At 44.6% G+C, this 15,337-nt stretch overlaps 1 protein-coding gene across 2 annotated transcripts in view; it reads right to left on the reverse strand.

Moving 5' to 3' along the window:
• ALK (ALK receptor tyrosine kinase) overlaps window positions 1–14,052 on the reverse strand; it is a 313,072-nt gene extending 299,020 nt beyond the window's left edge. For both annotated transcript variants that reach the window (XM_048296584.1, XM_048296583.1), the window contains exon 1: window positions 13,452–14,052. In XM_048296584.1, coding sequence (XP_048152541.1) covers window positions 13,452–14,034 — 583 coding nt within the window. In that variant the 5' untranslated portion in view covers window positions 14,035–14,052. The remainder of the gene's footprint in view (window positions 1–13,451) is intronic.
• Window positions 14,053–15,337: the final 1,285 nt, after the last annotated feature.

Raw genomic sequence — 15,337 nt, forward strand, 5'->3', positions numbered from 1 at the left:
GCCTTCTTTTGCATTTCCATCTAGTCTAAGTGCTGACAAAAATTGCCAGGTTGAAAATAAGTTCTATTTTTTATCTTCTGACACAAAATATGAGGTGTGCTGTGTCTCCCTGTGCACTCACAGCAGATGGCCCAATAGCAAAGAGCAGAAAAGGTGGTTCTTGCCCAGTCTGTCTGTACCTGAGAGCAGGAGAGGGGAGCAGATGTACAATGGGGAGATGTCATTGGCTTAAGTAGGCTCAGGATCAGCCCCTGATGCCTCCCATCAAACTCTAGTCCAAAGCCTTCAAGAAAACCTGAAAATTACGAGTGTTCAGGAGAGAAACCCCTGACTATGCTACAGCCTAAATCTGGGACATGTCTCCACTCAGTTTGATCACTCTTATGGGATGACAGTCATTGCTTTCTCCACAGGACACTATACTTCAAAGCAAAGTAATGTACTGCCTTCAGTTACACTAATGCAATCCCCTCTGATTTATTCCTTCTACCATTTCAGTCAACGTCCCAGCGAGTCATCTACTTACCAGCTGCACATCTGCTTGACAGCTTTAGGGATCTTTCTCGAGCAATAAGTCCTGAATGTCTTTCCAGGGTCTTATGCTTCAGCTCTTTACTGTTTAGAGGATATTGCTCTATTTATCCTCAGCTTCATAGTCCTCTTAATGTTTATCTACCAGCACTGCCATCTTTCAAGCCACTGTACTAACAGATAAGGCCTTCGGCATCTGATTACCAGTCCAGTTATTATTTGCTGTTTGTCCTCTATATTTAGATGTATTTTACATGTTTGCTGGCTCCATTTCCACACACTATTATCCTTGTCAGAGACAGAGAATAACAGTTGCAGTCATAACAATGATCCTGTAGCCAGCTCCACTAACATTTTGGTAATTCTGCTCCCTGTTCATACTCCTTTAGTCATGATATTCAGAGTTAATAGCAGCTGTCAACTTACAATGGAAGGGATGGATGAGCTCCACTTTCACCTGTTGAGGGGTTTTTATTATTTGAGTACGGAGATTTTTTTTTTCTTTTAAACTTGATATTTCTCCTAATAATAAGATAATTACTATCTAATTGAACACAGACACAAGCTGTTGGGTCTTTTCCAATTGGGCTTCACTTGCATGATTTGTCTAAGGTCATTTCTCCACAGGAAAATGGTTGTCAAATAAACCCTGCAGTGCTCAGACCCAGCTACATTCTACTGCAGTCTTATCCTGCTTTTCTTATTGGCTTGCACTTCTTAGAACAAAAAGAAATTCCTAGTTTTCCTTCAACACCCCTATCTCCAGCTTGACAGACAGCCCTTGGACAATCTGCTTCCTTGGTGTTCCAGTGTACTCACTTGCAGGTGAAGTGGGAACTATAGTGCTCTTTTCTTGCAGCTCTTCAGTGTTCCCTGCCTAGGAAGGGGCTCTACAAATGCACAGAGGGAACCTGACTGTCCAAATCCTCAAGACTCAATCTAGTGTGGCATTGTCTGTTTTCAAGCTGGAACTGTGTCTTTCATTACACTAAAGGTCTCCCTTCCCATTAATCTTGTTGAGCAGCTCTCCTCTCCAAGCTCTGCTGCTCGCAATTTGTGATTCCTTATTGTTGAGCATCCATCACACGTAAAATCAGTTCTAAGCACCCCATTACTCACATATTTAGAGATGTCAAAGCAAGGCTTCCATGTAGCTCCCAGAGCACTTTAGAATTCCCTTCTGCTTTCCCATCAAAAAGGCAAAAAGGACAAAAGCAGACAGCATCTTATTTGAACTTACTGGGGAAGTAGATTTCCTTATACAGAAAGTTATGAGGTGAAGCAAGGCAAAAAAGGCGACTACATAATACAGCTACAGTTAATGATGCATGAACATCACAAAGTTCAGCTGAGCAAGGACCCAGTCCTGGGTCCTTCAGGTGACTTTTCCAGTGCCAATACAACAGGAGAACTTTCTTTGAAGACCCTGTATGGAAACTGAGGTGAATTTCCTTTCTCATATTGTAGTTTATATTTAGACCACTGTGCACAGCATTTAAAGACCTAGAAACCAGAGTTTTCTTTAGCTCAGCCTGGTCTTCAGTTTGGTTTAGGGGCCATCTCCATTCATTGTTACGATATGTACAACAAATGTATCCTGAGGAGATCAACAAAACTGGGAAATTTCTGGGGAAAAAAATCACTAATATGGGGTGTCTAAAGAAGTTTTATATATTTAAGAGCTTCCATTATTGGGATAAGCCTCAAAGAAAGCTGTGGAACTCATGTCTAAAAACTTTGCATTCTCACATTCATTATTAAAAAGGAAAGTATCATCAATTGGTCTCCAGGGTCTATCCAGTAATGGATTCCTTTTCCCAGCACAGGATTGCTGTAGCTCATTCATGCACTCTCTCATTCATTCATTCGCAATTGCGCAAACAGACTCTGTAAACAAAAACTCTTCACCAGCAAACTCTCACCGTGCCAGCAATATTAAGTGGCAAGAATATGAACACCCTGCAGAGAAGCAGAGGCAAACTCCTCTTATCAGTATAGTTGATCCTGCTTTACAACCAATGTAAAAAGATAGGTTACACTGGTAATAAACCTCAATACATTAAGTCTCCATACAGACTGGTTGCTGAAGGCTTAATATCAGTCATAATTATTATCCATAAAATGTTATTGAATCAGATCTTAAAAGTTAATGCTGCTTTGTTTCAAGAGATAAAGGACAGTAGGCTGGTAAGGCAAAGAAGGAAACATTGAGCTTTTGATCAATCCTTGTGTGATTTAAAACCTTAATCACAAAAGGGATTCAGCACTTCAAATATTATCCCAAATCCTATGAGCTGGCCTAAGCAGAGCCCAGTGGCAAGAGTGATTACTAAGAGGATGTTTTATCTTTGAACTTGGTACCAGCACTCAGATGGAGGATGTAACTCTTTTCTTGAACTCAGGTCTGGTGAATGCTGCCCTTTTAAGAGAGATTGAAATGGGGAGTTAGTAGGTAAGGGCTTTCCTAAGCTGCAACTTCTATGTTCCATTTGAAGCCTTGCTGCTTGCAGCATCACCTTCACTCATAGGCATTTAATACAAAATGCAAAGCAGGTGCCCTGACAGAAGGCATCAGGCCACCAGTCAATGGAGCACATAAGCTGCCCTAATATTTACAGCAAATAAAGACTGCTGTCCTTCCTGTCCACAAAAACAGAGGATCTGGATGAGGGTATGAGGGTCAGCAAGGTGAAGTGCCAGGTCACAGCTCTTGGGTCACAACTACCCCCTGCAGTGCTGTATTGCAGAAGTGTGGCTGGAAAGCTGCCCAGAGGAAAAGGACCTATTTGACAGGTGGCCAAGAAAGCCAGTGGCATCCTGGCCTGGATCAGCAAGAATGTGGCCAGCAGGACTAGGAAAGTGATCAGCCCCCTGTACTTGACACTGGTGAGGCCACACCTTAAGTCCTGTGTCCAGTCCTGGGCCCCTCACTACAGGAAAGGCATTGAGGTGCTGGAGCATGTCCAGAGAAGGGCAATGGAGCTGGGGAAGGGTCTGGAGCACAAGTCTGATGAGGAGCAGCTGAGGGAGCTGGGGGTGTTCAGCCTGGAGAAGAGGAGGCTCAGGGGTTATCATTATCACTCTCTACAACCACCTGAAAGGAGGGTGTAGCCAGGTAAGGGTCAGTCTCTTCTCCAAGGTAACAACAGACAGGACAAGAGGAAATGGCCTCAAGTTGTGCCAGAGAAGGTTTAGATTGGATATTAGGAAAAATTTTTTCATTAAGAGGATTATCAAGCATTGGAACTGGCTGCCCAGGGAATGGTGGAATCGCCATCCCTGAAAGCATACAAAAAACGTGTAGATGTGGCACTTAGGGACACGGTTTAGTGGTGGACTTCGCAGTCCTGGGTTAATGGCTGGACTTGGTGTTCTTAGAGGTCTTTTCCAATTTACACAATTCTGTGATTTTATTCAGCTTTCTGCACTCACAATAGCACTAATGCAGCTCTGCCTTTCCCTTTTTGTAGTACAATATTGCAACCATCTGAAGCCATTACTCATCTCTACAAACAGCCAAGTAGAAGAAAGGTTCAACATGACAGCTAGGAAGGCGCAAAGTGGACCAGCATGTGTCCTCCCCTCCAAAAGCCACAGTGCTTCCCAGCCAGAAAGAGACCTTGGCTCCCATGTAAAACAAGTCTCATCTCCTCCCTTGGTTACTTAGCAAATATTAATCATGTTATGGACACCCAGGGTCCTGCAAAGTGAGGACAGATTTTAAGGTTCGCCACAGGCTGTAGTTCTTTGAGAACAGAGACGCGTGTTCTGACTTACGTGCCAATTCTCAGCCAGCCCTAACTAGATTCACTCTCTGCCTCTGTAATGCACCTGTTTTGCAAAGCAACCATTAAATTTGGAAGCTTTATGGAATGCAACATTTTTCAAATCTAAAAAGTATGCCAAAGAAATCATGCAGAAGGGTAATAGGAAATACTTGCAAGGAGACCTACTCTAAATCGTCTACACATAGATAAGGCACCAAATTCCTTTCTTTAAAGATTTTATTAACCTTTTGCTGATGGAAGGAGATTACTGATTGAGAGCTAGATGAGGTCAGTGCAGCAATTATATTTTGAAACCTCTTCAAACAAGGCTCTTGTACAATGTAAGAAAAAAGTTGACAAAATGAATTGTTACTTAAAACGAGTCTTTTAGAAGAATAATTAACCTATAATAACTATTCTGGCCTCCTCTCCAGCCCGGAAAAGTAATCCTTTCTCATTAGCTTCAAGTTTAATTAGCATCAATAATGAAACAGCTCTTGGAAATAACCATTGCATCACGGTCTGTAATGCTGACATACCCTGCCCTACAAAGGGAAAGGCCACAGGGTGATGTCTGAAGATAGGGAGAGGCTCAGCAGATCACAGATGCTCCCAAAACTAAGAAGAAAACAGTATTGCAAAAGGTGTGCAATGTGACAAAACCAGATTTATTTAAAGACAAGTGTCACAAACAGTGTGGAACAGAGAAGACTCAGATAGCTTTGCCAATAACTGCTGCACTATTTCCAGCAAGCTAGTGAGCCTCTCAATTCCAATTTCTTGTTCTTTCTTGGCCTTCTGGCTGAAGCAAAGAGAGAGACTTCACCGCATAGTATATTCCATATGAGAAAATTCTATTCAGCACTTGCAGTACAACATAATCAAATAATGCTTTTTCCATCCCCGGCTTCTATGATCTCTCTGTAAAATAGATGTAATAATGCTTAGCATTGTCACTAGGGTGATAAGGCTTAAAGTACTTTGAGAATCCAACATGAAAGAGCCCAGACACTCTGATGCATCTGAGATAAGTCGTTACTCAATGGGCCAGTAGAAACAGCAGGCGAATGCCAATGTACAAGTTGTAATTAGAGGTCTGCTGCAACTTGCACAACACTGAAGCACCACCACAGATTTCTTGTAGGTGAAGTCACATATATTCAGCTGCATGTCACAAGCATTACAGCAACTGCATTCGGAAGAACCACACCACCTTTCAAAACTGAGCTGAAAAGAAAACTTCAATAACATAAAATTCTTAGAAGGAGTATGACATATGAAAAACACCATTTCCAGTATGTCTACTGAGACTAGTATTTTCTCTTCCTAACAGACATCAAGAAATACATCGCACAAGAATCCACACATGGACATTTCCCACTGTACTCCCACCCCCACCCTCACACTGCAGGATCCTGCTTTTTCCCCCTGCACTCACCACCCAAGTGTTCTCTGCTCTTCGCCTTACAGAGATCCACCTTCTCTCCCTTTGCCCAGCTTGTAACTTGAAGATAGAGTAATGGTTTTCTTTCATCACAAGGTTTTGTAAGATATGACACCAGCGAGAGTTGCTTGTCAGTAAGGAAGTGGGGAGAAGCTTGCAGAAAGAGCCTGCACCTCTTTCTTCACAGTGCATTACTGCAGGGAAATCCCAATCCAAAATGGATTCAGCATATGCCCTTGTTTGAGCAGGAAAGGAGTTCTTCTGCCTTGATGTAAACACTGGAATACCAGTGGAAACTCTTGAGATTTGCAAAATGAGCTGAAGAGTTGTAAAGGCGATGAGACAAGTTGCAAAGGGGATGCCCCACATTTCTAGAACCATCTAGTTAAAAGGTTTCAGCCTAGTATCTCCACTTTACCATCTGTAATCCAGGAAGAATCAGGTAATCCACTGAAGTTTTAAACAATTTCAAATCTCCCATTCTGTGCAAATGTCTGATATCTTAAGTAAGAAACCATAAAGGATAAACCTTCTCCCAGTGCCTCCACAACATTCTCCTTTCCCAGCCAGGACAGACAGTGCTCGATTTGCTCAGCAGTCCCCATTAGCCAGAAGCAGCCAACACCTGCAGCTCCTCACTGCAAATGGAGATGGTGCCCAGCTGCAGCTGCCAAAAGCACATGGGCAGCTGGCCACAGCCTATCCCGTTCTCACTTTTCATGAGGGTACAAATAATCTTGGTCAAAGACTCAAAAAGTATTCAAATTTCAAATCTAAATTTGACTATTTGGCTTCAAGACCGGTGGTGTTTTAACAGCTGAAGGCAAGGCTCATAATTTTTTCAAAATAAAAGAGAAACTGAGTTTCTTGTAGCATCAACCAAAACTCTAAGTTTGCTATCACTGAAATGAAGGAAATAGCAGTCCTTTGACTATTAGCAGTGCAGAGATGGGAATAAATCAATATGGTATACTGGCTCTTTTAGCTTTTCTCTTAAAAAGCTGAGAGTTCAGACTGCACTTCACTGCCTTTATTCCAGTTCTTAGAAAGTAAAAGCATTAGTAATCCATAGAAAAAAGCACCTTCTACCAACAGAGTTCAAAAGCAGTCAAAACTACCCTTGCTTTGCAAAGGAAGTAACCGCCACAAAGGGAAGTATTTCATGTCGCACAAGATGTCAATGGCAGAGCTGTGTACTGCAAGATAATTATGTTGGAAGTCAAACTAGAACTCAATTCTTGAAGCTACCTACTGAAGCTCTTTGGCCAAAGAAATGCCTGTTGTTAGAAACTTGTCTGAAGACAGTTTGAAGCCAGCCACCAGCTCTTTCTACTGGATACACTTGGTACACTTCAACCATGTCACAGATCCTACTTGACTAACAAGGGAAGGTGATTCTCCTTCATTACAACTGACAGAGTTCACAACTTCTGCAAGTACAGATATCTAAGTCCTACCTATGCTGCCACAGGGAATTTCTGAGTAGCCATGCTAAGCAGGATAGTGACAACCATGAAGCTACTCGGCCATCTCAGTCATAAATCAAAATACTCATGTAAATTAGACTTGAGTCTCAAAATGTGTTTCTTGCCTAAATATTTAAACACATAAATAACTCCAGCCATTCCAGCTTGTCATTTTAAGCTTTCTGACATTTATTGTTCGCAAGAAAAGAAAGGTCAGACTTATCAAATCTGCATTTATGCTTCCATGACATTTTTCTCCAACCAAATCTTTCTGAATTAAAGAAGCAAGACAAATGGAGCACACTTCATAAAGGACCTTTCTCAGCCCAGCACTGCAGTCTCAGCAACCATGTTGAGCTCAGAAGTGACTTCCCAGGAAACAGATGCTATTGCTCAGTGGATAAAAGAGATCTGGAAAGCAGGCAACCTGAATTGCTGTTTGCTATTAAGTAAATCCCTTGTGCCAAAAAAGTCGATCTCCTAGTCTCAGTACGCTAGTTCTGAGTAGCCCAAGAGGATACTTTACTGTGAGAATTAGACAGGAAATGTCCAGGCATAGTGTGAAATTTGCCGCCGTTTGAGAAGCAACTTGGACTCTCAAAACATCATCACTCCAAGTGAGTTAGCACTGATGTATCCAAAAGGTGAGACCTTCTTTATTAAGACAAGGCTCACTTAGCTGGGAACTTTGTAAGTGCTAAATCCTGCCAATCTCCCCTCAGCTCCTCTACTTCTTTTGGCTAATTCACAAACATCATCACAAACACATTTTATTTCCTATCATGTAATGTTCAGGTGAGATGTGCAGTGAACCAAATTACCAGATTACTTCAGGATCCAATTCACTCAGACACTGCAAAACCACCTTTGATTTTGAAGAATGTCTCTGCTTTTGTATAATAAAGCACTTAAGTTTCCCTGTGCACTTCTTTACTGTAGGTCTTTATTCCCTGTTTTTAAGGATGTGGAAATAAAAGCACAGCAAGTTTAGAGAAAACGTATTTTTTTAATGTGCCATAAATGTTCATTCAAACATAATGAATTGTTACTTGTGCCCCTTTTGGTGTTTGTTTATGGCTATTTTACTGAACACGCTTATGAATAAGGACATTCATAAGAACCATGAGCCTAAAAGTAAACAAAATTTGCAGAAAACAGACCTAGAAATCGTGAACACATTGTGCATAATCCTGGCTCCCAATGAGGATCAGAAACACCACATAACTCTGGGAAAACAAAACCATGTGATCACATCACACTTTCCATGAACCACACAGAGAGCATCATTTCTAACATTTTCTGTAAAATAATCAGTAACAAATTTGCAAATCCTGGTGGCTTTGTTGTGAAAGTCTCATGGCTTTGCAAGCCAGATTTTTGTGGTAAACACAGAAACAGTGGACAAGGCATCATGAGTCAAAAGAGACATAAGCTATGAGTTTTCTCGACTTTTCTTAGTGCTGATGGAGTAGGAAAGTGACTTGGACAGGAACAGGCAGGACAGCAGTAAGATCAAGGATCATACTGCCCACAAAGCCAGGCAAACCCCATCACTAAACAACTGGTTTCCTCTTCAAGAAGCATTTACAGTTCAAGGAGAGGCACTGTGAACTGACTAAATCCACATTTCTGGAGAGCACCAATGACCACCAATGGAGGTCTAGAGGGAAGTGCTACATACCTAATAGGGCAGGAAAGACTGGGAAAGATGCTTCTAAGCATACTCATGATTCACTGTGATTTAGCAACTGGTAATCTACATGCAGCCCACTGGTACCCATGACAACCCAAGGGTAGAACAGGAAAACATTGATTTGCACTACACTTCATGTCTAGAGTAAACTCAAGTGCGACTCATGCTATCCTTAAACTTTGGACTGGCAAAGCTGGCTTGATAGATTAGGCAAAGCACAAAACCCCAGCAAAGAGCAAAGCCACTTGCACTACAACAAAAACCTTTCAGGCCTGATGGCAATGCCTCAGTCTTATCCACCAAGTTCTACCACTTTTATCAGAAGAGCAAGATCAGATCTCAGGTGTGGCACACAGTTGAGGATGAGAGAAAACCAAAGAGCAACAGCAAAGTGATCGATATCTTTTACCAGTTTTCTGCTCAGTATGTCACAACTCCAAACTCTATCCTTTGAAGGCAGCGAAACAAAGCCAAAATATAATGAAAGAAAAATATAACTAGGAGGCCTTGATTAAATGCTGGTACCTCTAAAATATGCAGAAATGATGCTGCGGACTTCACCACAGTCAAATTTCAGCTTGGAGCTCTGATTTTCATTTACAAAATGTCTGCTTTCAAAGCCACATTTTTATCTAGTCCAAAGTTCTTTCTAATCTTTAAGCAAAGGGTTCCTCCTGCAAATGAGTTCAGGTGTATAGCAGCAGTCCCCTAAAGACGTAAAGCCTAATTGCCTCAGCATTATAACAGCATGGTATGTAGTGAATGCAGACAGTTTCAGGGAGAATACATGTGGCAAGTTAATAAAATTTTAGATGAAGGCCACAGTGCAGGAGTAATATTTTGCCTAGCCAGAGGATGAAAAGTTATGCATTGCTATTTAAAAAATATAATTGGAATGTTAAATCTATTTCATGAATGAAAATACATTGACCTTTAGAGGGCAGAATGACTCATTTTCAACCCTGTATGCCCCTTCTTAACATATGCTTCCCACCTTTGCATATGTAAGTAGCAATTAGTTTTCATGGGAAGTTATTTTATGGCCATTTCAGCTTATTAAACTTCCTGGGTAAACTCACAAGAAACCTATTTAGCAACATTTGTGGCTCAGGTGCCCTATAGTAAAAGAACTGGTTATCTGTGAGGTTAACATGAAAAAAAATCCAAATACCAGTACAGCGTTAGTGTGGAAGGGCTCTTGGATTATTTTCCCCAAGAAAGCTCAGTAACCTGTCCAGAGTACACTGCTACAGAGAGCCACTGTGGTACAACACTATAGAACAAATCCTGTAAGACCAGATCTAAAGCTGGCCTGAATATCTCCTAACAGTAATGTTCACATTGGCTGTTCACTTCCCCATGGCAATGTACTGGTTTTCATTAAATTCTTTTGGGGAATGTTTCCTTGGAGGGAGAGCAGGGTTTCCAGTCAAAACCATAGACAATGAGAGCAAAGTCAACAGCAACCCGGTAGTTGAGAGGTTCACCTCAAATACAGGAGATCTGCAGCACTGCACTCCTGTCCAAGCTTCTTTCTCTCTTCCTCTGCACTTCTTGTTTTGTGTCTTTTGTACAGAAAAGATTCAAATTAATTTGAATTTTTTTTTGTCCCAGAGAAGCACTGAGAGAAGGCTAAGAAGACAGTATTAAGACTGAAAGCATTTCCAAGAGAGGAAAACTCTCTTGTACCCAATTTTGAAAAGGCCAAGCTGACACAGAAATGGTAGATGGGCTGAGGACCAGTTTCTCTAAATGGAAGCTTTTTCTTGCAGGATGCTCTGTTCCCACAAGGACAAGTGTGAGAGAAATCTGGCATCAAGAATATTTGCAGGAGAGCCCTGTAGAAATTCCTGTGAACTTTATGGCTTGTCTGCTAAACAACAGTAGCCCATAAGTACATCCTTTACTAATTACTCAGCAACAGACTGAGACAAAGTGCTTTACACTTTGTGCAAACATACTGTCAAAAAAGGAAAAGGTCCACTCCAGTTAAATTTATCTTTAAGCCAGCAAATGAAAGTATAAGTTAAAGAGAATAAAGCATTATTTACAGGACTCTCTTGTCACCTCTAATGTCGTGGGAATTCATCCCCTTGCCATTTTTTTCTCATCCTAAAATATAATTCATTCTCCATTCACATGGAAGATAATGTGGTGAAAATAATTTAGCAAGGTAATTATACATTTTTCTGGGAAGTACTGCAACCCTGGGCATCTCCAGCAGACAAGAGGGGAAAAAAAAATCCCTGCGTGCCACCATAAGTGGAGCAACTTTCCATTGTTGATGGGAGGATTGTGTTGTTTGAAATCCATTTCCAATTAGCTTAAGCAATGAAGGAAAGGCTCAGTTGCCTCAGGAAGGGCTTTCGTTAAGCCCCGTACACGTTAGCTGCAATGGTGTCAATAACTGCTGGTATCTTGACAGGCTGGTGGGTGCTGTTCGTGCTGTTATCACTGTGTCAGCACATCCTGCTGTCGACAGGGCTACACAGCACAAATTTAAGGCTGCCAGTGACACATGGTGTTCACATAGGCAGCACCTTAACAAAGCAGGAGGAATGGATTTCCTAATGTTGTTAAACAAACCTACGTTACAAAAGCAGGGCAAAGCCACGGAACAGTGTAACTATGCTAAGGTGTCACTGCTGAAAAAGCAGAGGTGTAATTCAGAAAGAGGCCAGGATTCTACAGATTATGAACAGCTGCAAGGAGAAGTTACCACTTCAATACAGGTAAAGGAGGTCCATATTCCTTCCCTCTGCTCCTCTTTTTCCTGCATCCTCTATGACTGACTTTGCATGACTGTGTTGCAGTAAGAACAGCAGAGCTTTGTCACCAACATGATTTTACAGGGGCATAGCTTCCTACTGATCTGGAAAAACATGCATTTCTTCTCAGCAGTGAGACAAGACAAAATAAAGCCTGTGAGTTTTACTAGCTTTAGTTAAAGCTCCATTGCATTGTATTCACATCAGAGAACCTGTTAGCTCTTATGTATGCCATTCCCTCAGCTTAAAAACACACCTTCATCCTCTAAGAAGACAAATGCATGTCCTCCAGCTCCATCATTGCTGTAAGTACCTCAGTAAAGATGGCATTCAAAACTAAGGCTTCACTGCCAGAGATCTGTAAATCAAAACAAGTGCTAATCACAACAAATTCCCCGAAGAGAAAGAAAAGGAGACAGTAGGTTTTGGTGTCTTAAATTTTTAATTATTCTTCCTTTATGGCAATGTAGCAAGGCAAGAACTGCTGGAAGGTGTGGGGTGTTGGCCTCACCTAGCCACCTTGTGGTGGACAGCACCTCTGTGTTATCCCTGCCAGATCCAACACAGGAAGAGCTAAGCTGGGTACTTCACAGCTGTAGGACTTACTCACACACAGCCTACCCTGGCAGTCGGCTTTGATTTTTATTTCAGGCAGCAAGGAAAGAGATGGGTTCCATTTGTAGTTCTTCAGACAGCTATCCCATTTTTTTCAGATGAGCATCAAAAATCAGTTGCTCCAACTTTGTATTCAAAGCCCAGCACTGACTTCTCTCTCCTCTTGTGAATTTACTTAAGTGTATTCTGTGGTCCATTAAGTAGGTGGCTACTCAGGGACACACCACTGACTTCTACAAAGCTTCATAAAATGTACCTAACTTAACTCACTGTGACAAATTATTTGGACCTGCAGTCCTCCAGGTATTATATTCTTCTAGTAGGAAAGGCTGAATCAGAGCTTCTGTTAAAGGTACAATGCACACACAGAATGGAAATTTCTCTTGATCACTGGCCCAAAACTGAGTCCTGATTTGAGGTAAAGGAGCTGCCCCAAACTGTGACTGCCAATCACCGCCCACCAGAATCAAAATTCTAAGCCAGGTTCTCTCTTCATGCAAGTACCAGTGCTGCATGAGCCTCCTCAGATGTACAACTTCTTGTACTGTGGGTGTTACAGTGCAGTTCATTAAGGATCCTTTGGGGCTTTAAAACGGATAGAAATGTCAATCAGCCCTTATCTTTTATGTTTAAATAAGAGTAATAATATTAATATCAACAGCCAATAATAGTGATAGTAGCATTAATGTCGGGACCCAGCTTTGGAGATGTTTGTGCTGTTCCCCAGTCTGCTTGCACATAACCTTGAAAACACTTACAGCACTTTGAGGAAGCACCCCTTTTCAAGATGATATTTTTTAAGTTTTAAAGAACCTGATCTTGCCGTCCTTCGACTAACGACACTTTAACCTTTGGGTCTTGCTTGTTTCGTAAAAATCCCCTCATCACTTTCAAAATAGTCCTCCTGGCCCCACCAAAGCCCTTCGATACATTTCGCACCGGTAAAGCGCAGCCCTTAGGGACAAGCCGTGAGGGGAAGGCGCGACTGCTCGGGGGAGCTGCGCTTCCCGCATCCGCGAGGCTGTCAGTGACCGGGACGGAGCGGGGCGCTGGACGCGTGTCCCAGCGGAGAGGGCGCACCGCACCGCCGGGACACGGCGGGGGCTGCGCGGGAGCGGGCGAGGGGCGCTGCCCGGCGCGGTGCGCGGCATGCAACGCACGGCTCACCTGCCGCGGAGACGTGGAAGAGGAGGCGGGGGCGGGCGGCGCGGATGGCCGCCGACAGCCCTCGCTCGCTGCCCGGGAGGGCGCCGCGGCGCTCGGGCATCAGCCGCACCCGCAGCCGCCCGTCGCCGGCGCGGAGCCACCAGGCGAAGAGCTCGGTGAGGTTGAACTCCAGGTGCGCCCCGCCGGAGCCCGGCGGCGGCTCGCCGGCGCAGCCGTCCCGCACGGTGCCCTCGCCCACCTCCAGCACCAGCTGCTTGGCGCGCCGCAGCCGCCGCCCGGCCGCGGAGGACCCGGCGGGCGCGGCCGGTGCCTCGGCCCGCGGCAGCGCCCCGCGGGCGGCGCGGAGCAGGGGCGCGCAGTCCAGGCGCAGGCGGCACCGCGCCGCGGCGCGCCCCGGCGGCCCCAGCACCAGCTCCCGCACGTAGGTGCGAAACAGCGAGGGCACGACGAAGTCCATCGCCAGGCTCCTCCTCTGCAGCCGCGAGAGGCCGGGGGTGTCCCGCGGTCCCGCCGCCCCCGGGGCCAAGCTCAAGGCGAGACAAGCGGCGGCCAGGAGGCGGGCGGGCAGCCTGCCCCCAGCCATGACCCGCGGGGGGCCGGCAGCGCCCCGGCCCGCGCCCGCGGAGCGGCGCCGGGGAGCGCGATGCCGGCGCGGTCCTCTGCGGAGGGAGCTCGGGGCCGCCGCCGGCCGGTCCGCGCGGAGCCGCCGCTGCGCGGGCTTTGCCGGCTCCAACTACCCGCCACAACGCAGGCATTACCCAGCGAGCGCTGACGTCACGCCCGAGCGCGCCCCCCAGCAGCCAATGGCGTCCCCGGCAGCCCTCATTATGCAAATGCCCGGGGGCGGGGCAGGCGGAGCGTTCATTGAGCGGAAAATGGCCCGGCGGCCCCCGGAGCGGGGCCGGGTGCGCGCTCCCCGGGGACGGGGCTCGGACACGCGCGGGCCCGGCAGCGGGGGCGGCCAGCGGCCGCTTGCTGCCCGCAGGGGGAGACCCGGCGTTCCGGCAAGAGTGGGGCTGGAGCCGCACCTCCACATGGCCCGGAGGGGCTTGGGGCGGGCACCGGGCGCCGAGCCCGGCTGCCACCCCCGTGTGGTGAGGGGCTCTGGGGTCCCGTTCCCCGCCTCTTCTCTCTGTGTAGGCAGTGATGGACTGACTTGTTCGCTTTTCTTCCTTCCCTTCCTTTTCTTCCCTTTCCTCTTTCTTTCCCTTTTCTTCCCTCTGTCCTGCTTTCCCATCCTTCCTTTTCCTCTCTTCCTTTCCTTAAAGGCTGATGTCCATAAAAGAACCCTTTCCTCTGTAGAGAAAGAAAAAAAAAAAAAAAAAAAAAGGATAAATGAGAAGTGGGGGGGAAGAAATCTTAGAATATAAGTCATTCTAAAAAACTGATCAAAATTCTTCCATTTCAGCATGAAAACAACAGCCTTAAGAAAGGTTCATGCAACAATTTCCCCTTTTTTACCCTTCATAAATACAATATAATTACTGTAATTACATTAGTGCTGTGCCTTAGGATAGCTAATCATAACTCATTCATATTTCTGGAAGTTGCCTATATGAATTAATGACTTATTATTATCTCTTTAGTTTGATACTTAATGCATGTATATTTTTATAATCCAGGTACTTTAACTATATAATCATTAGAGTGCAATTATTCTGTCGTGCAGTTATTCTTGTGCTTATATCAAATTAATGTTAATACACAGATATTGTGGAGCAGAACCACAGCATAATGCCTCCATAATTGTAATGCCACAGAGTGTAATTGCAGGCACGATGCTAGAAAAGGGAACCATGATCTTTTCTGTACAGAAGCGTTGAGGAAGGAACTTCAGGGCAATTGCTGAAGCATTAGTTAGATTATAGAGTTAATACAAAAAAAGC

Source organism: Corvus hawaiiensis, chromosome 3 (genome assembly GCF_020740725.1).
Source record: "Corvus hawaiiensis isolate bCorHaw1 chromosome 3, bCorHaw1.pri.cur, whole genome shotgun sequence".
Lineage (NCBI taxonomy): Eukaryota > Metazoa > Chordata > Aves > Passeriformes > Corvidae > Corvus > Corvus hawaiiensis.